General features: G+C 37.7%; 3 protein-coding genes across 3 annotated transcripts in view; 2 read left to right on the forward strand and 1 right to left on the reverse strand.

Annotated features, from left to right (window-relative positions):
- Positions 1-19959, forward strand: part of LOC125246308 (tripartite motif-containing protein 16-like) — a 398598-nt gene that overhangs the window by 89658 nt on the left and 288981 nt on the right. The gene's annotated exons all lie outside the window — the stretch shown is intronic.
- On the forward strand, positions 905-9165 carry LOC125246272. Its single transcript, XM_048157212.1, has 6 exons — positions 905-5874; positions 5982-6150; positions 6807-7024; positions 7302-7574; positions 7677-7783; positions 8214-9165. Exons 1-6 carry the CDS (start codon positions 1283-1285, stop codon positions 8423-8425), a joined length of 5571 nt encoding a protein of 1856 aa, XP_048013169.1. The 5' UTR covers positions 905-1282; the 3' UTR covers positions 8426-9165.
- Positions 14344-19335, reverse strand: LOC125246306 (gastrula zinc finger protein XlCGF57.1-like). Its single transcript, XM_048157254.1, has 3 exons — positions 19281-19335; positions 18483-18640; positions 14344-16498 (listed from the first exon to the last, which is right to left on the reverse strand). The coding sequence occupies exons 2-3, from the start codon at positions 18565-18567 to the stop codon at positions 15159-15161; spliced, it is 1425 nt and encodes a 474-aa protein (XP_048013211.1). The 5' UTR covers positions 18568-18640; positions 19281-19335; the 3' UTR covers positions 14344-15158.

Here is a 19959-nt window from a genome sequence, read left to right on the forward strand (position 1 = left end):
TTATTTTCTGGCCATGAAAATAACTAAAGCATAAAGCGATCGAAAAACGTTAAAGTGACTTGGGTTTTCAGCTGAAAGAACAAACAGAACAATCGAGCATGAATAACGTTTTAATATATGCAAACTACGAATACAGAGGTTATACATCTAAATATACAAGAAAATACACACCTATGTACAAGAATAGAAGTAGAGAAGGAAAGAGAGAAGGCAAGTAGCAAACTCACAACCAGTCCTAAGCCAGCACGGAAATCAGTTTCATCATCTAAGATTGAGAAACGGCAGTATACTTGCATTGGTTGCGTGTGTCGAATTTCAGGTTAGCGCTGGTGCAGTTCGTTGGCTTCCTCCGTTCAGCGGGAAGGTTTGAACTGAGGACGAGAGTGAGTTTCGCTGGAAGATGGTGATCCCGAAGCTGAGCGCGGTGGCAGCGCGTGGTCACCGGAGAGGTCCGGGAAAAACGTGCACGAGATGCTCGTGAGACAATCGGGAGAGAACACCCAAGAGATTGTGCGTCTTTGCTTTTATGACAGATAAGCCGACACACCTCCTTGAGGTGGGGTAGCCAATAACATGGGTGCAAAGTTGGCGGGAAAGCTTTCCCTTTGTTTTTGTCTTGCAAACTCATTTGCATGATTTACAAGGTTGGATTAGTGTTCATTTTCCTTCGAAGTACTATTAAAAATAGTACAATGCATTTGTCAGCAGTGTGACATACATTATGGAATAAATCAGATGAACAGCTTTCAAAAGAATCTAGACTTGACATATAAACGAAACATGTAGAAGAAGTTATGGTTTACAGACAAAATTACATTAATAGGAATGAAACTAGAATGGCTACAGTCATTTAAACTCTAAAATCTAAACACTAGGAAGCATATATGCACTTAAAATATAGCGGGTACACTTTGGCACAGTCATATCTTGAGAATAACTGTACATACCATCTCTAGGCATGTTTGTATATGTGTGTGTGTCTGTGTGTGTGTGTGGGGTGTGTGTGTGGAATTTGTCTGGTCAGTCTCTGGCGCTGAGTTTCTTGCCCACAACCGGGGGTTGATCCTTTGATGTTCCAAAAGCTAGGAAATTGGGTCCACTGTCTTACCTCGCCCAGGCCACAAAGATGTCAAATGGGCTCATCTTTGCAGACTGGTCGGAGCCGACTTAGTGATTAACGAACACAGTTCATCAGGTTAAAAGCATTCTGAAAACTCCAAAGTTTATTGATTGTCCTGATACATGTGCATATGCTACAAAAGAACAAATTGCAGATTTGAAAATGAAGATAGCATCCCTTAATCTTAAAAACCCAGATATTAACATTCTGAAAGATGTATTAATTGGAATGTCAATAGCAGTGCAAGACTGCTCAACAATCACCACAAAAGATAACACAAAGATTCAAGGCTATTTTCCAAGATGTACACAACTAGCGTCGTTGCTTTTGCTCCTATTGGCACAGCTCACAGAAGATAATGGATGTCTTCTAGAGATTGGCACAGGTGAGGGCAAGTCCTGTATCTTAGCCATGTTTGCAACAATTCTGGCCATTCGTGGAACAAAAGTGGACATTGTGACAAGCTCTCCGGTTCTAGCCAGGCGAGATCAAGAAGAGTGGACAAAGTTTTTTGAAATGTTTGGCATCACCTCGTCTGTAGTACCTCCACAGTATGCAAGTGCCTATTCACAACAGGAACAAGAGGAACATCTTAAAGATAATTACAGGAAACAAATAGTATATGGCACAGTGGGAGTCTTTGCAGCAGACATACTTAAACAGGAATTTGAGAAGAGGACTACTCGCGATACAAGGCCATTTGAGCTTGTAATAGTGGATGAAGTGGACTACATGACCTTAGACAGTGGCGTTCAAGTAACATTCTTGTCCCATGAATCTACTGGATTTAGGCATGTGGAGCAAGTCCTTTCCAACATATGGGCCATGATATCTACTTGTCAACCAATTGAAATGCTTGAAACAAGGGAAATAAAATGGGCGACAAGGATACAGTACTTTCATAAAGCTGCAACAACAGCCGTTATGGGACTGGAAACATCAGAAAGCTTTTCAGCAAATGAGATCTTGCTACCTGGAGTGAATTTGGGATTCTACACCCAGGAGGATATTGAAATGATACATCAATATGATGTGAAAGAGGACATGTCGTCTAAAGCATTATCTGAAGTCATGAAGAAACTTGTAGTTTCACAACAGTATGATCTTCTGTGCATATTTGAGGAGGTCTTGGAGAAGAGTGCAGTGTTTAAGTGCTATTCTTTAGAGAACAAGAAAGCAAAATGTTTTGAAGCTCAGGAAAAACAAGGTGACCTTATTGTTGAAATGTTACTGCTGGAAGGAGGACTGGCATGTGAAATCATGTCTGAGAAATCACTAATTGATGCTACTGTGAGCACAATAAAGTCATATATCATGTACTCAGATAACCCTCAAACTGCCGAAAAATCCAACAACTTCACTGTCATCCCTGTTTTTTTGAAACGCTACATTGAAAATCAGTTACCAGTTTTTGTTGAGAATGCACTAAAGGCTGTTGAGATGTCACAGGGCCGCGAATACATGATTTACACCTCACCGGCCACTGAAAGAGAAGTTGCTGGCATTCATGACAGAGACAAGTATAATGCAATAATTCCACTAGACTTCAAAGCAAGCGGTGTGCTGGAGAAAAACAAGAAGTGGGGTAATGGTCTTCAACAATTTTTGGAGTTCAAGCACCAACTTGCGATTTCACCGATATCCACTGTGACAAATTACATGTCAAATTTCCATTATTTTAAAAGGTATCTCAGTGGGAGTGGTATTTTTGGTGTTTCTGGTACATTAGGAGGTAAGGCAGATCGGGACTTTCTGGCAAGACATTATAAAGCACAGAGCTACACTGTACCTGCATATCGCCATAAAAGGGTGGTGGAGCTTCCAGTCATCCAGGTAAAAGGTGGGAATGACCAATGGATCCAGACTATTTGTGAAACTTCATGGAAAGTAGCAGAGAGAGGACAAGTTGTCTTGGTAATTTGTGAAGATGTTAAAACAGCAGATGAACTAAAAGAGAAAATACAAGGCAGCGGCAGATTCAAGGCAGAACAGATTACTCTGTACACAATCAGTGAGAAACACAACGTTGAAAGAGAGAAATTCTGTGCAGGCAGAATCATCATTGCTACAAATCTGGGAGTACGAGGGACAGACATAAAGGTTGATGAAAGTGTGAATAAGTGTGGTGGTCTTTTTGTTCTTCTTACTCACTTTCCTCAAAACCGAAGAGTCGAGAAACAAATATTTGGTCGTACATCTCGAAAAGGCAATCCTGGGATGGTCCAGATGGTTGTGAACTGTGATCATCTCGCACCAGCTTACCAAGGTCAGTCAGTGGAAATCATGCGCCAGCTAAGAGAGAATTATGAAATTAAACGAATCCATGACATGGAAAGTGATGAGCTGGTTGAAATAAACCTAAAGGAAAATCTGTTCTCCACATTTTGTAAATTGCTGAAGGACTTTGAAATGCATTATACAGAGCAAGAAAAACTGGACCCCATGCAAATGCAGCTTAAAAATATTCCAGATTGCTTTAAACATCATCAGCCAAAGTTTGATTATCAGCCTGCCATCAATGCTTTGAAAGAATCTTGGGCCTTGTGGTTGACCCTTCACGAGGATCACATCAATAGACATGATGACTTAGGAGAACTTAAATCAGATCTTATCAGGACAGTAAACGAAACAAGTGGAAAGCTGCTGCGAGGAGAATGCGATAATTTTTATGATCACATCAAACAGGCAATTGTAAGAACTGATCTACACTGCCGTGATAAATCCAACAATGCCTTTGGAGCCGAATCCTATTGGCAAAAAGTTGCCAACTCTGACCCACACTACAAGGCTGTGGCACTCTATAACCAGGCGTACATTACCATCAACCTCAGTAAGGGTAACTATAAAGCAGATGCAATGAAAATGCTGGAAGATGCAAAGAAATCAATTGACGCCTATGTCTCAGAAGTTTCAAACACAATGGTCTCATGTAACTTATCAGTCACCGGTAACAAAGATCAGAGCACAGACAAAAACAACAACTTTCAGAGTCAAATGGAGGCCAGAATGAACATCTTTAAGTCTTGGATGACATACATTGATAATGCATTGAATAAACTTAAAGAGCTGGAGGACAGCAACAGTGATGCCATTACAGAGGACTGTTCAGTCTACATGCTGTCTGAAGAAAAGGACTTCATCATCACTAATGAGCTGAGATCATTATACGACTATGGTCTCGGTGTTGTTTTTGAGGTGAAAAAGAAGCCCAAGTTTTGCTTTGATGCTTTGATATGTTTCTTTCTCGGGGTGGTACAGGTTCTCGCTGGGGTTCTTGTTTGTGTGCTGTCACTTGGAACAGCGAGCCAGTTTGGAATGGCCCTGATTTCAGAAGGAGTGTCTGACATGATCAGTGGAATAGAGGGGATGATAAACGGCACGTTTAGCTGGGCGTCATGGGCAATATCTAAGAGTATCAGCATCGGGCTTGCTTTGCTAACAGCTGGCTTTAGCGTTATCAAGAAAGCAGTTACCACAGTGTTTAAAGTGACAAAAAGTCTCCTCAATGGTACAAAGTCTTTCTCTTCTGTTGCGAATGAATTCATCAAATCAGGAAAGGCAATGTTTACTTCAATCAAAGGAAGTGCTCAGTCTGGTTTATCATCACTCAGTAAAGAATCTTTTAAGTCTGCAATGAAAAACATGACATCTTCAACAGTGGTCAAACAGAACTTAAAAGCGGCATCTATGTATGCAGTTAAAGAAATCGGGAAAAAGTCTGTGCTCACTGCCATGAACTACGCAGTTGATGCAGCACTCCAGGAAGTCTTTAAGAAGATTTTACAAAGCATTTTTCAGAATGCTGTTACTTCATCAGTGAAGCAAAGCAGCGACCTGGATCAGAATCTAGTTCAATTCATCAGCTCAGGCATTCCGAAAGCTGCCTTGGAAAAAGAGAATTTCAAGATTGACCAGAATTATGAGAACCAAATAAAAAAATCAATTGATATGTTCTGCAAAGAGATAACTCCTCACCTCATACTGGACTGTACCAAAGAACTGGATGTTATCAGCAAACTCTCTGAGGTGTCTGATGCAGCAACAGAGATTATGAACAAAGAGAGTCAGTCAGGTGTGCTTGAAATGGCAAAGCTGGTTCTGAAAGTAGCTGAGTATGAAACTAAATTCTGTCAAATACTGGGTGCCATACCAACAAAAGAGAAAATACAAAATAAATTTATTCCTGAATTACTGGAGAGCATCAGTGAGCTTGAGAAAGAAAGGACAAAGTATGACCAAGATGGACGACACAGTTTACAGGATGTACAACGCCTTAAAGGAGAACTTCTGCAGATTATCGCACAGAAAGTTTCTGAGCAGTTCATCAGTTCCTGTTCTGAACACATAACTTCTTCAATGGCCAGCACATTTAAGAGTGAGTTGAACAGTGCTACAGGAAAAGCAGTAGATAAAGTCATGCGCAGACATAAAACTCAGCAATTCTTTGATGATCAGAGAGAAAAACACAACAAGAAATCTGCGAGCCACAAGAAAGTGGAACAACTTTCAGATGAGGACAAAACAAACCTAATGCAGTATACAGAATATATGAGCAAAACTGATCAGCCTGTTACAGCCCTCGATGTGTACGTGCTCACAAAAAGTAACCTGCTCGATGGAAAAGGGATTCAACTCACAGTCGTTGATGAAAATGGAAAACAGCTCACTGAGGAACGTTACCCAGGAACCACCAAATCAGCAGGCGATATAAAACTGAGATTGACCAAATCTGCAAAAGCCCCACATACATCACAGTAAGACTAATCATTAAAGCATTATCCTGCTCATGCATAGAAATTATTTTCAGTGTTAATAATGAACTCTGTGTACTGAATGTAATTACTTTTAATTTTAAAAACAGAGCTGATGCACAGCTGTACAGCGGTCATTTTGACATTGTCCAGGATGATGGCAAGTTAATCAGCGTTAACTCAGATCATCAGAATGCTCTTTATCATGCTCTAGCACAAGCAACTGGCAGCAAGATAAAGGAGGAAGCATTGATGCTACGCAAGAAAGTGAAAAATGAGGTGAGTACACTTACTTTATGGCTATGATTTCTTCAGGGGATGATGTGTGTCAAGTCACCTTTATTTACATATTTATTTACGCTTTTTACAATGCAGATTGTGTCGAAGCAGCTTTACAGTGATAACTGGTATATCATTTTGGCTGCACAGCAGCTCTTAAAGAATAGTTTCAATGCAGGCAGATCAAAGCACTGTTGAATATCAAATGTCAAGTGTCCCCAACTAAGCAAGCCAAAGGCGACAGCGGCAAGGAACCCAAACTCCAACAGGTGACATCAGGTGGCAAATAGGTGGCAAACAGGTGTTAAAGTGGAGAAAAAAACCTTGGGAGAAACCAGGCTTAATCAGGGGGCCAGTTCTCCTCTGGTGAACAGTGCTTTGTTACGATTCAGGTAGCTATCTTAAGTCCGATGGGATTTCAACATTCAAAGTATTTATTCCAGTTCCATCCAGTGTGCATATCCTGAGTGCCAGACTTTAGTTCAAGATATGCTCAGACTGACTGATGTCCTGAAATCACTGGCTGTTTCTCAGACGGACTAACTGAACGACCAACTGATAGATCACTTTATTTAAATCAGAGGGAAATTCAGTTCATTCAATGACTAGAGATGATCTGGATTGTGTTTAATCTCACACTCTTCATTTCTCATTAGATCCAGACAAACCTTGAATCGTACACACCCCTGCTTACTCTCCAGAGAGGATACGACTTCTGTCACAAAAACCCCAGGAAATACAGCATAACTGGAGGAAGTAGAAAGGAGACAGACGTTGGACTGCAGAGATACTTGCAGAGTGTTAAATTCATCAGAAGTGATGAACGTATCCTCATCAAAACGTACCATCTTGGATTTGTTGGTGAATATAAAAGGTAAAGTTGTCAGAGAACAAAAGAACAAAACAGCAGTGTGTATGGAGATCCACAAAGGAAAGAAAGAGAATTTACCTGATACATCAAACAATTATTAGAATTTAAGCATTGAAATATAGTATACATCCATAACCAGGAGTGTTATGTGTCCATTTATTTGATTCCATAAAGCAACAGAAACTAGAGGAAGATCAAGTACTCACCTGAGCTCTAAATTAGCTTACTAGTTAAAATAAGTAGATTTCACGCTAATTTCATTCTCATTCTCTCTGGACAGAGTTCAAAGTGCTCGGAGGTCCAGTGAGAACAACAAAGGAACACTCAACACAAGCCATATTCCACCGAAGGACTCCATCAGACTGGCTCAGACGGTCATAGAAAACTCAAACTCAGTGAGCGAGATTAAAAATAAAAACCCAGAGCTTTATAAACTGATCAGCAGCATAAAGACTGACAACAATGGATTGAACCTGATTGCCATGGAGGTTCTGGGACAAGATCACAGACGAGCTTTAACTACGGGCCCAAGCAGCCGCTCACAGATGGCCAGGTAACGTTCACGGACACGTTCAAGACAATTCTACAGAATTCCAATGAACACTACAGGAATTTTGAGTAGTATTAAACATTAAACATTTCTGTTTTTTTACAGGAAACTTCTATCAGACACCATGATTAATGGAGACATGGAGCTTCTGCTGAAACGCTGCATGATTCTGAACCACCCTCTTACCTCACAAAAGCTCAGAGAAGCTCTAGGTAAGAAACTCTGAGGTTTTAATCTTGCAAACCACATGTATAATCTACCCTTCAACACATACTGTGAGTTATCAGGGTGTTTATAGTAGGTATGATAATGCAGTTTATTTGATGAAAATGCAATCTTTGACCAATTAGATTTGAGAGATTAAAGAGTTTTATTGCCATTTGAGCCATATGGAACTGTACAGTAGAAATAGCAGTCTCTAAATCGAAGCTTTGGTTCAACATTAAATAAGTCACAGGCAACAGTGAATACACTCAACAACATTTAGCACAAAAATGAGAAGACAAAGTGGCAGTAAAAACAGCAGTAAATACAGCACAAGATATTAAATGTACAGCATAACACAACTGAGAGTTGTCTATCTCTAAGAGTAAAAAACAGTCATGTTTCTGCACTTAATAACATTCTTGTGTTTAATTCCAGGTGAAAGCATTTCATCTCAGTGTCACGTTTTGTCCGATGAAGGCATCCGAGGCTACTACAAAGCAGGATACCGAAACCTGGTGTCGGAGTACAGCCGCATGGGAATCATGGATCAGAAGCAGCGTGAGCGTCTGGATGAGTGGGTGAATCAGGACCTGCATGAGGACACCAACACTGTTGAATACGGCCAACTTCTGCAGGGATTAAAGTGAAAATGAACACGTGTTCTCTTCAGCACCTCATTATGAAGAGGATAGTGGTGGTGATGAAGATGATGGCTACAGAAAGTAGGAAATGATTGATCTCTGCCACTTAAACTGCATTTACTGCAAAAAAAAAAAAAAAAAAAAAAAAAGATGACTTGTTCTATTGGTAGATCATTTTGGTAATTTTAAGCATTTATTTCTAGGATGGAGTGATAGAATAAGAGCAAAAACTCTGTAAAAAAAATCAGTAAAATTGTCTAGAAACATTGTTCTATTGAACAAAAAAAAATGTTTTATTGTAGTTACTTCAGTTTGCATGGTAATAATGTTCTAGTGTGTGTTTGAGGTTTAAACATGTAGTGGTTCCAAATATGACATGGTTGTTCCAAACATAAGAATGGTGTTGAGTTTGAGTAAATTTAAAATATATATAACAGTAATAAAATCAATGCAATGTTCAAAAAGCAATGTTCAGCTTCTCTTCAGTAGACTGAGGTACACATTACTGCTCTGTAGTGTAGATCAGGAACATGCTTTTCTCTGATTAAATGTAACAAAAAATCATTTACTTGAAACTGTGTTCTGAATTTATAATCACACAGTTCTTCATAATCAGTGAAATGAAGGGAGTTTTTAATAATCTACATTTTACACATGTAATACGCTGTGTTACTAATCTGAATGGATTTATACTTGCAACTGATTTCATTTTCTGAAAATTTGGCCAATAAAATGTGATTATTTTATGTTTGTGCCTATTTTATTCTTATATAAGCAACTGGGAAAGTAGGAAAGAGATAAATGACACATGCTGGACTCGATTCAATATAAGTCTTTGCTACTGATAAAGAGTCTTTGTCGCCATCTAATAGTGAAATAATGTAACTGACTCAAGCCGAAATCACAATCTCTCAATATCAACCAAATATGGTATATTATTTATATAAAATATTTATTCAGCATTAGTATTTCAATGATCAGTAATAATGTTAGAATATATCAGAACATATTATAAACCACATTCTACCAATGTATAATCTACCAATACCAAACAGTTAGTAAGGCAGTAAACAGTTACAACTCTATTATTTCATGTCATCAAAAACGCTAAATGCTTATGTACACTGCGGCTAGTTTTATGTGCTTTTTATTGTTTTGTTCAGTCATAACAATATTAACTTTACAAATTCGAAAAAAAAAAAAACACCTTGCAGTAACATTTATAGACAAGGGTTTTATATTATAGTTTTTTAAAACAATGATTAATTTCAGTCATCCAAACAATATTTAAATAATTCAAAAAAGTCTCCTGAGCAGAATGTATTTGCTCTTAGCAGCTTAATAGTTTTGCCAGCTGAAATCCAGAAAGTCCTTAATGAAGGAGGATACATGAGGGTTTAGGCCAGAATTCTTCTTTGAACCATCTTCCCACTTCTTCTGCTGACTTGAAACTTTGAGGAGCACTTGCTGTTGTCGGGGTTTATCCTCACAATGAACCTTTACACAAAAGAAAGAATTCATTAAATCATTTGATGTGTAAAACATTTTAAACATTAGTTGAGAAAAATATTATCATTTTGTCATTTACTCACCCCTCAAGAGTGGTGCATTTTCATAACACAAATTAATATTCTTTCTTCATTTTTATCCAGGCAACCAAAGTCTTTTAGAGTCAAGTGCATAAAGACATTTTAAAACTAAATTTGATAGTTTTAAGACACCTAATTGGTTTTCAAGCACATTGGAGATTCTGTTTACCATATTTGATGTGCTATGTATTTGGATGACCAATGTTTGTATTTGAATAAAAAGCTCAAATAAATCTTATGGATTACTTCTAGAATGTCTTTATGCACTTTGTGAACTGGAATATTTTGGTTAAGTGGACGTTCTGTGGATGGACAAAAATGATGATAGATTAAAAATATCTTTTTATCTCATTTGTGATGAACAAAAGGTTTTTGTGTTTGGAGCAACATGAGGGTGAGTAAATGACAAGTTTAATTTTTGGATGAATGAAATGTATGGAGAGCTTAAAAAACCACACAGAAAATAAGTTCATTTTGTTGCACGTAATGGTGAATTGCAACATACATTTGTGGGAAGCGTTAATGCTTTTAACTCAGTGAGAGCGAAATTAAACTGTCTGAATCTGAAGACGGTGTTATGTTTGTCTGTCTCCCCTCCACAGCTTAACACACCAACATTTGTAACATTTTTCAAAACTGAGGTGAGAACTAACCAGTGCTGAAACAGGGGGTTTCATGAGCCTTTAAAGAGTTTTTTTTTTTTCCCATTCTCAAAAACTTAAAGGATTAGTTCACTTTCAAAATTTCCTGATAATTTACTCACCCCCATGTCATCCAAGATGTTCATGTCCTTCTTTCTTCAGTTGAAAAGAAATGAAGGTTTTTGGTTGAAAACATTCCAGGATTTTAGGACCAGCACTTGACCAGCATAAACCAGCTCAAACCAGCATACCATCTCCAAAACTTACCTTACCAGCATATGCTGTTTTTTTTTTCAGCAGGGAGAGGCGCCACAGTGTTTGCATACGAACACTGCAGGTTTTACGCTAACGATAAATGCATGCTGTACATTCATATGGGGTAACAAGTTACCTTAAAGCGATTATACACAGATTAAAACAACAAAACGATTGACTTCAAAGTAAACCCAGAAAAGCTCAGTTTGTCGGCTAACAGTTCACATGAATACTCACCTGCTTCCAAACGTGGTCACCCCAAGACAGAGACCCGTTTATGCTTATATTTCGATGGTCAAATGTTCTAAAAAAAAAGGAAAGAAAAGAAATATTTTAGTTTCCGCCACAAATCTCTCTAGCTGAGCTCTCGTCTACACCATAAAGTGTGAGGTGACTGCGTGTCGTTAAGTGACGCCCTTTTTAAAATTACTAAATTAAACCAAAAATATCAAATATGTTAAGAAAATTCAGGAATATTTGCACACACCTTGCAGCTGCCAGGTTCTTGCATCTGTGTCTTGGTTTTCTTCTTTCTCCAAGCGGGAAATCAATACCTTTTCTGTGATTGGTCAGGTTTCGCACTCATTTTTTTGTAATGTATTTCGATTTACAGTATAGTAAAAATACTGTATTTCAATGGTGCATATTTCCCACAGTGCAACTTTAAAATACAGTAACATACTGTATAAATGTCCTACAGTAAAATACAGTTCATATTACAGTTAAATACTGTTATTTACAGAAATCGCTAACAGTGTATGTTATCACAGAGAAATAATCATTTAATTTGGGGTGAGCTGTTGGCTGTATGCGCTTTGATTATTTAGTATGCACTCAGAGCTCAGTAGTACATGCTGCTCCATCTTTAAAAGCACTGGGAGTTTCAGTCACTTACATCATGCATTTGAAAAAACTACATGCGACAAACATCTTGCCAAACTTGTAATGCTAAGTGTTTATAAACCCGTTGTCTAACAAAAGACAACATTTAATAAAATGTGTTTATTCCAAACTCACTTCATATTATCAGCTGTTGTGTTTGAAATAACTTCCATTTGGGATGTAAAGCAGTTATTTAACATAGAAAGGCAGTCAACATATTGATTATCACTGATTATAACATGTCGATTATCATTGCGTTATATATATACTTTATTATTATGAAAATACCCAAAAGTCTTGAAGAACTAAAATGCACCCAATATTGCAGCAGTCGTGTGTTTATTGTCTTCATGTTTAATTAAAATGGCGTCCCCTTCTCAAAGTGCCCTTCAAGGGTGCAATAATGCTGTTTGGAATTTGCCCAATATTTACTTTTGTGAGGCATATTAAAAGTTTCTGCAGGAGGGCGCCTTCTGTCTTCCAGTATGAATGAAATGGATGCGTATTTAGCACTCAGTAATGCTCATTCTATCCTTGACATGTTTATTGATTTCTTGAACACAACGGCCAGTCAGAGGTTAGAATTAAGAACTTAGAATTAAGTTAGAATTAACTCAACCACGGAACTTTGTGAGATTTTGATGAACTAGGTTCCTTCAAAGAGGGCAACAAAAATAGCGGGTGCGAATCTGAGGTTTTAAAATGACATGAATCAACATAACAAAACAAAAGTACTATTCAATAGAAATTAGACACCGACTGCAACTGCTCAATATTTGAAACAATAGAAAAGCAAATGTTTAGGTGTGGTATTGTTCATTGTACATGCCAAAGGAAAAGAAAAAGGCATAAAGGCAAATTATAGACAATAAATATGCAAACAACAAGTGGCCACAAATAACTTGTGATGAACATGCCAGAGTGGAGAGTTCTGAGAGTGTCACCTGATGAGTATAATAGAGGCCACATTTAAAAGGTCATGTCATTTGTAAACTGTTCACAATTCAGGTCTCTCTGGTGAAAATCTTCTCACACTGAAGGCACAGAAAAGGCTTTTCTCCAGTATAAAGCCTCATTTAATCTTAAAAGATTAGTTCAATTAAACCAAGTTACTACCAAAGCAGAGTCCCTGATTGGTTAACGCACCGCAAATTTTCACCAAAGTTCAGATTTTTCAACTCGGGCGTCTAGGGCGTCAGACACTCAATTCGTGCATCAGGCGCGTGAACGCTCAATCGCGCCACACCATTCGCGTGTCAACGGCCGATTCGCGCTGCAGGACGTCTAGACGCGCATTTACAATGACTTAACATGTAAATCAGACGCCACAGGCGCGTTCGGTGTGAACGCAGCATTATATTAAGCTGAAAAAAGTGCATCCATCATAAACACATTCCACACAGCTCCAGTGTGTTAATAAAGGCCCTCTGAAGTGAAGCAATGTGTTTGTGTCCTTCAGCAAGAACCAGTGAGGTTCATTCTCAAGTGTTACGCAGTACATTTGAGTTTCAGCAAGAACCAATGAGGTTCATTCTCGTGTTACGCAGCATGTTTGAGCTTCAGCAAGAACCAATGAGGTTCATTCTCGTGTTACGCAGCATGTTTGAGCTTCCTCAAGAACCAATGAGGTTCATTCTCCTGTTACACAGCATGTTTGAGCTTCAGCAAGAACCAATGAGGTTCATTCTAGTGTTACGCAGCACGTTTGAGCTTCTGCAAGAACCAATAAGGTTCATTCTCCTGTTACACAGCACGTTTGAGCTTCAACAAGAACCATTGAGGTTCATTCTGTGTTACGCAGCACGTTTGAGATTCTGCAAGAACCAATGAGGTTCATTCTCCTGTTACACAGCATGTTTGAGCTTCAGCAAGAACCAATGAGGTTCATTCTAGTGTTACGCAGCACGTTTGAGCTTCTGCAAGAACCAATAAGGTTCATTCTCCTGTTACACAGCACGTTTGAGCTTCAACAAGAACCATTGAGGTTCATTCTAGTGTTACGCAGCACGTTTGAGCTTCTGCAAGAACCATTGAGGTTCATTCTGTGTTACGCAGCACGTTTGAGATTCTGCAAGAACCAATGAGGTTCATTCTCCTGTTACACAGCATGTTTGAGCTTCCGCAAGAACCAATGAGGTTCATTCTCGTGTTACGCAGCATGTTTGAGCTTCAGCAAGAACCAATGAGGTTCATTCTTGTGTTACGCAGCACGTTTGAGCTTCAGCAACAACCAATGAGGTTCATTCTAGTGTTACGCAGCACGTTAGAGCTTCAGCAAGAACCAATGAGATTCATTCTCGTGTTACGCAGCACGTTTGAGTTTCAGCAAGAACCAATGAGGTTCATTCTTGTGTTACGCAGCACGTTTGAGGTTCAACAAGAACCAGTGAGGTTCATTCTCATGTTACACAGTATGTTTGAGCTTCAGCAAGAACCAATGAGGTTCATTTTCCTGTTACGCAGCACGTTTGAGCTTCTGTAAGAACCAATAAGGTTCATTCTCCTGTTACACAGCACGTTTGAGCTTCAGCAAGAACCAATGAGGTTCATTCTCATGTTACACAGTATGTTTGAGCTTCAGCAAGAACCAATGAGGTTCATTTTCCTGTGTTACTCAGCACGTTTGAGCTTCAGCAAGACCCAGTGAGGTTCATTCACTTTTTACACAGCACGTTTGAGCTGCAAGAACCAATAAAGTTTGTTCTCTCACTTCACGCATGTATGGTTGAGCTTCTGTTTATATATGCTGATGAATGTTTATATGGGAATAAAAGCCTAAATTCAATCTATTCATCATATAACATAAAATAATACATAAAATAAAATTTGGACTAAACCACTCTGTTCATATAGATTAGTTTTACAATCTCTTAATGACATTTTGTAGCAACAAAGTAGTAGTTGCATGGACTGAAATCTCTCAATGGAGAAATCTCTCAGATTTCAATAAAAATATATTCATCTGTGTCTCAAAGATGAACCAAAGTCTTAAGGGTTTGGAATGACATGAACATTTTTTTTTTTTTTTTTAATTTTTGGGTGAACTAACCCTTTAAGGTTTACTTTATGATTGAAACACTTTCCAGTGATGACAACGCTGCTCTCCAAAGCAAGTTATTATGTGCCTCTTAAGGCGTTTCTTTCTTTACAACATCAAAAAAACAGCGCTCTCGAGTTAATCCTTATGTGGCAATATAGGGTTTATTTACATGTGAAACTGATCACATGGCTTCTCTCCAGTGTGAACTCTCATGTATTTTCTTTTCAAGAAACCAAATATTTTGCAGGTGTAAGGACTCTTTCCAGTGTGAATTCTCATGTGGACTTCAAGGTTTCCTTTTCAGGTGAAACTTATTCATCACTGTCTGCAGTTCAAAGGCTTATTCCATTGTGAATTTTCATGTGCCTTTTAAGGCTTCCTTTTTCAGTGAAACTCTTTTCACACTGTTGGCAGGTGTAAGGCTTTGCTCCAATATGAGTTCTCATATGGACATTAAGGTTTCCTTGTTGATTAAAACTCTTTCCACACTGTTGGCAGGTGTAAGGCTTTTCTCCAGTGTGAATTCTCATGTGGGCGTCAAGGTGTCCGTTTTCAATGAAGTTCTTTCCACACAAATTGCAGGTAAAAGGCTTCTTTCCATTGTGAGATCTTAAGTGCCTTTCAAGGCTTCCTTTTTCAGTGAATCTTTTTCCACACTGTTGGCAGGTGTAAGGCTTTACACCAATATGAGTTCTCATGTGGACTTTAAGGTTTCCTTGTTGAGAGAAACTCTTTCCACACTGTTGGCAGGTGTAAGGCTTCTCTCCAGTGTGAATTCTCATGTGGACATCAAGGTGTCCAGTTTCAATGAAGTTCTTTCCACACAATTTGCAGGTAAAAGGCTTCTCTCCATTGTGAGTTCTTAGGTGCCTTTCAAGACTTCCTTTTTCAGTGAAACTCTTTCCACATTGTTGGCAGGTGTAAGGCTTCTCTCCAGTGTGAATTCTAATGTGGGCTTTAAGGTGACCATTTACAGTGAAACTCTTTCCACACTGCGGGCATGTGAAAGGCTTCTCCCCAGCGTGAATTCTCATGTGGGTGCTAAGGCTTCCTTGTTGAGTGAAACGCTTTCCACACTCATGGCATTCGAAAGGCTTCTCGCCAGAGTGAGTTCTCATATGCCGGGTAAGGCTGTTTGTGCCTGAGAATTTCTTTCCACAGTGACGACAACAGTCCTCTCTTGAGTGAATCCTGAAGTGGTTATAAAGGTTTACCTTACGTGTAAAACTCTTTCCACACTGATCACATGTGAACGGCTTCTCTCCAGTGTGAATGCTCATGTGATACCTAAGGTTTAGTTCTGTTGTGAAGCTCTTTCCACACTGTTGGCAGGTGTAAGGTTTCTCTCCACTATGAATTCTCATGTGGACTTTAAGGTGTCCATTTTGAGTGAAACTTACTCCACACTGTTGGCAGGTGTAAGGCTTCTCTCCGTTGTGAATTCTCATGTGGACTTTAAGATTTCCATGACAACTGAAACTCTTTACACATACAAGGCAAGTTAAAGAACTTCTTGTTCCTGTCTTTTGAGCTATTTTTCGTGAGGAAGTCTGTTCATCCTGTGAGAAACTAAAAGATTTTTCTCCAGTAATTAAATCATGATGCATCTCATACTGCTCTTTCTCTTCATTTTCATTGAGTATTTCACTCTCCTCTTTCAGTGGCGTCAGGTCTAAGACAAAAACAGTTAAAATACAAATTAACCCCAAGTTTATTGGCAAAAAGCAACAAAACATTTAGGCATCACATCCAACAACATGTATAATAGATCAAATACCCACAAAGCTGCTGGAAAAATGTTAACTGTAACTCTTCGCTCTCTTTTTCAGAGAAACATCATTTGTGCATTTTAGTCAGGATTTAAGCCATCTTGTATTACTTATAATTACAGCTACATCTTTCTTCTAGTGCAAATAGATTTTTCGAAAACATATGAGCATTCTCCTTAACATCTTTAGCTTGAGATTTGTGTTGACATTTGTGGACACTCATTAACAAAGGTTCTGTCCAATCGATCCAACTGCTACCACTTTGTTAGTATAAATGAAGAGACATCTCATCAAATGAGAAAATGTGCCACAGGGCAACATATTGCAGAGAAGAAAAAAAAAAACAATTGACGAGTCAAAAGAAGCTGTTGTGGTGAAAAAGGAAAGGCAACTATATTTCCAACAGGAATGGCTGATGGAGTTTACATGGCTTAGATAATGCAAAAACACCAATACCAGGAACTGTATCTTCTGCTCTCAATGTGGTCTAAAACCAAGTTTTTGAGGCAACCTGGCACAGCACAGTTTAAACATGACATATGAGTTGAATTTTCTAGATCAACTAACTGATAAACATTATCCAACTCACTCTGCCTCTCTCTCTCAGTGTGTGTGTGTCTGTCTGTCTGTTTGCCAGTCTATTATTTTATATAGTAGAAATAAATGGTGTAAAAGAAGATGACAGCCTTTGGAGCATTAGTTAAAAACTCAGAGCTTGATTTAAAAAATCCACAAACAAAAATAGCAGACTTCCTGTTGGTCGGAGCTAATGACTGTAAATTAGAAAGTTGTCCAGCTCAATGAGAACAACAAATGTACCAAGTTTGGTAACTGGACTGTAGGTAAAACTAACCTCTAACTTTATTTAAAAGGTGGTGCTATAGAGCCACTCTTCCACAACTATTTCTAATACTTTGTCCATATTTTCTGGCTGACAACCCTGATGTGTGTGTTGAGTTTCATACAATTTGAAGCATGCGAAAAGTCTCAAAAACACCTTTAAATATATTAAAGTTTAACACGTTGCCATGACAGCAGTATTTAAGTTATCAAGAATCATTTCACAGGTCTACATCTGCAGTGTCTTTTCCAGGTATCTATTTTTTTTATTTAGCTTTAAAATACCTGCCAAACATATGCTTTTTAGTAAGTGTTTTATTTTGATAGCTCTTTATTTTAAAATTATTCATTTTAAATTTTATTTTTTATGATTTAATTACATAATAGCTTTTCATTAAACTCAATAAACCCCTGCAGTTCCTTCACAAACCCCAGTCTGGGAAACCCTGACTTAATGTAATATTTAATACAATTCATGTTGTTGATAAAGAATGGAATATGTTACCTATTTCTTTGTTTTTGTTTTTTTTATCAATATGGTACAAGATTACCCTATTCAAATTAATGTGATAAATGAGTTTGCTCAAATGTAATCTAAAAGTAGTTAGATTACATTACATTTGCACGTGTAATGCAATGGAATACGTATTTTTTTTCATGTAACTTGAAATCAGTAACTGATTCTACCCAGCTCTGTTTACAGGTATGCTTTGGCTGTTGGGGAAAACTTAAAGAAAAAATACCAACTAAAATAATTCTTTATTGTCCTCGAAAGGCAATTTATGTATCCAGCAGTTTGCGTACATGTACAGCAACACAATACACATTTAAGAACATGATCACTGCAGGAATAAACAAATTCATAAATCTATACAACAATGTGGAAGTTGGATCTTCTCAGTGAGGCAGCATTAGTCATGTGATCTCAATGTCTCTCCAATAAAACTGCCTTACTTAGGACACTCATATGACATTCTTCAAAAAGATCATTCATTTCTGTAGAGCTGGACATGTAATAAGGAGTTCAGCTTTGAGAATGGAACCAACCTGTTTGTTCCTCAGTTTCTTCATGTTTCACTCTGAATGTTTCTTCAATTTTCACATCTTCACTCTCCTCTTTAATAAACGCCATCTTTATAATAGAGTGTCACGTGGATCTCAGTCGCTTCACCAGGAGTTTTTCCTTTGTTTATAAACACTTTGTCCTGTTTAAGATGAGAAAAATGAATCCAAACAAAATCTCAATCAGCTCTAGTTCAGTAGTTCAGGTGACTGGTGAGAGTCAGAGTAAGAGTTAATGGATTTAAATAATCTGATTAGAAAAAAAAGCTACAAATTAAAAGAACAAAAACTACTGACACTTCATATTTAGTTATTGTTCTTAGTTTATATGTTTTGATTTGTATATTATAATAGACACATACAATAAATACATATCATTAATTAAGCTTTCATGAAAATAAACATTTTTAATTGGTATGCAATGACCCCCTTGTGACGTGCAGGTGTCGTCAGCGAGCGCTGCTTCAAGTGAATCATTTGGTGAATTAGTTCAAATGACTCGCAGTTTCGCTCAGTTTCTCTCATCACTGACAAACAAACCAGTGCCTGAATTCGTGTTTATGATTTACTGATTCATGATATAGTATAAGGAGCGAATTGAGACTCATCTTTTTTGTTATTCACGTGTGGATTTGCGCGTTACTCACTTAAATAACGTTCAGTAATGTTAGATAAAGCATTACAACGTCACATTCAATTATAAATTATTCAATTTGAGGTTATTGTAAAAACTAGAAAACGGGCTGCATCGATTTAAACATTTAAAATGCTTAAAACACAAACCTTTCTTCAGCCGAATCACAACAGATGCTGGAGCGCGACGCAGCCTTATGACGTCATATCGACACACCAAAATAAAAGTCCCGTTCACAACTTCAGAGGATAAAATCACAAAAGTGCATAATAATAAAACTGTCCGAGCATTGAATTCTTGGTCAAATATATATTTAAATGCATGTTGTTCTGTGATGTGATGTGCTGAAAAGAACTACCAATTTAAAGAGTTTTGTAGAAGTAAAGAAACAATGTATTAGTTTTATCTCCTGCAAAAACATCTTTTCCCCAGAATCCTTGGGTTAAGCCCTACAAACTGTACATCTCAATTCCATTTCTGCCTAAATTTTTTACACCATGTTTAATATTCTTAAAAACCTACTATACCAGGTAAAATCTAACTGGTATTTGTCATTATCTCACATAAAAGAATGTATATTTATTTATTGAATATTGAAAACTTATTCAGTCATGCCTGCTTCTGTTTTTAAAAGATAAAATATATGTTTGTCACATTTCTTTAGAAAGAATGTGCATTTTTATTAATTTTCCACAAAATTATGTTATACAAGTTAACCGGAGTGCATGTTTTTTTATTACATATGCATTAGTACGGTATCAACAAAGGCACAGAGAAGAGACAGATGAAACATGAAACCAAATAAATACACAATAATAATCATATATG

Source organism: Megalobrama amblycephala, linkage group LG14 (assembly GCF_018812025.1).
Source record: "Megalobrama amblycephala isolate DHTTF-2021 linkage group LG14, ASM1881202v1, whole genome shotgun sequence".
Classification (NCBI taxonomy): domain Eukaryota; kingdom Metazoa; phylum Chordata; class Actinopteri; order Cypriniformes; family Xenocyprididae; genus Megalobrama; species Megalobrama amblycephala.

What these genes read in the sequence shown, in the direction of transcription:
- LOC125246272 (XM_048157212.1), top strand. Translation starts at nt 1,283, where the DNA reads ATGAAGATAGCATCCCTTAATCTTAAAAACCCAGATATTAACATTCTG. An exon ending in TTTGTTGGTGAATATAAAAG is followed by an intron (nt 7,025 to 7,301) that starts GTAAAGTTGTCA and finishes CTCTCTGGACAG; the next exon opens with AGTTCAAAGTGCTCGGAGGT. An exon ending in AGCCGCTCACAGATGGCCAG is followed by an intron (nt 7,575 to 7,676) that starts GTAACGTTCACG and finishes GTTTTTTTACAG; the next exon opens with GAAACTTCTATCAGACACCA.
- LOC125246306 (XM_048157254.1), bottom strand. Translation starts at nt 18,567, where the DNA reads ATGGCGTTTATTAAAGAGGAGAGTGAAGATGTGAAAATTGAAGAAACA. An exon ending in AGAAACTGAGGAACAAACAG is followed by an intron (nt 16,499 to 18,482) that starts GTTGGTTCCATT and finishes TTTTTGTCTTAG; the next exon opens with ACCTGACGCCACTGAAAGAG.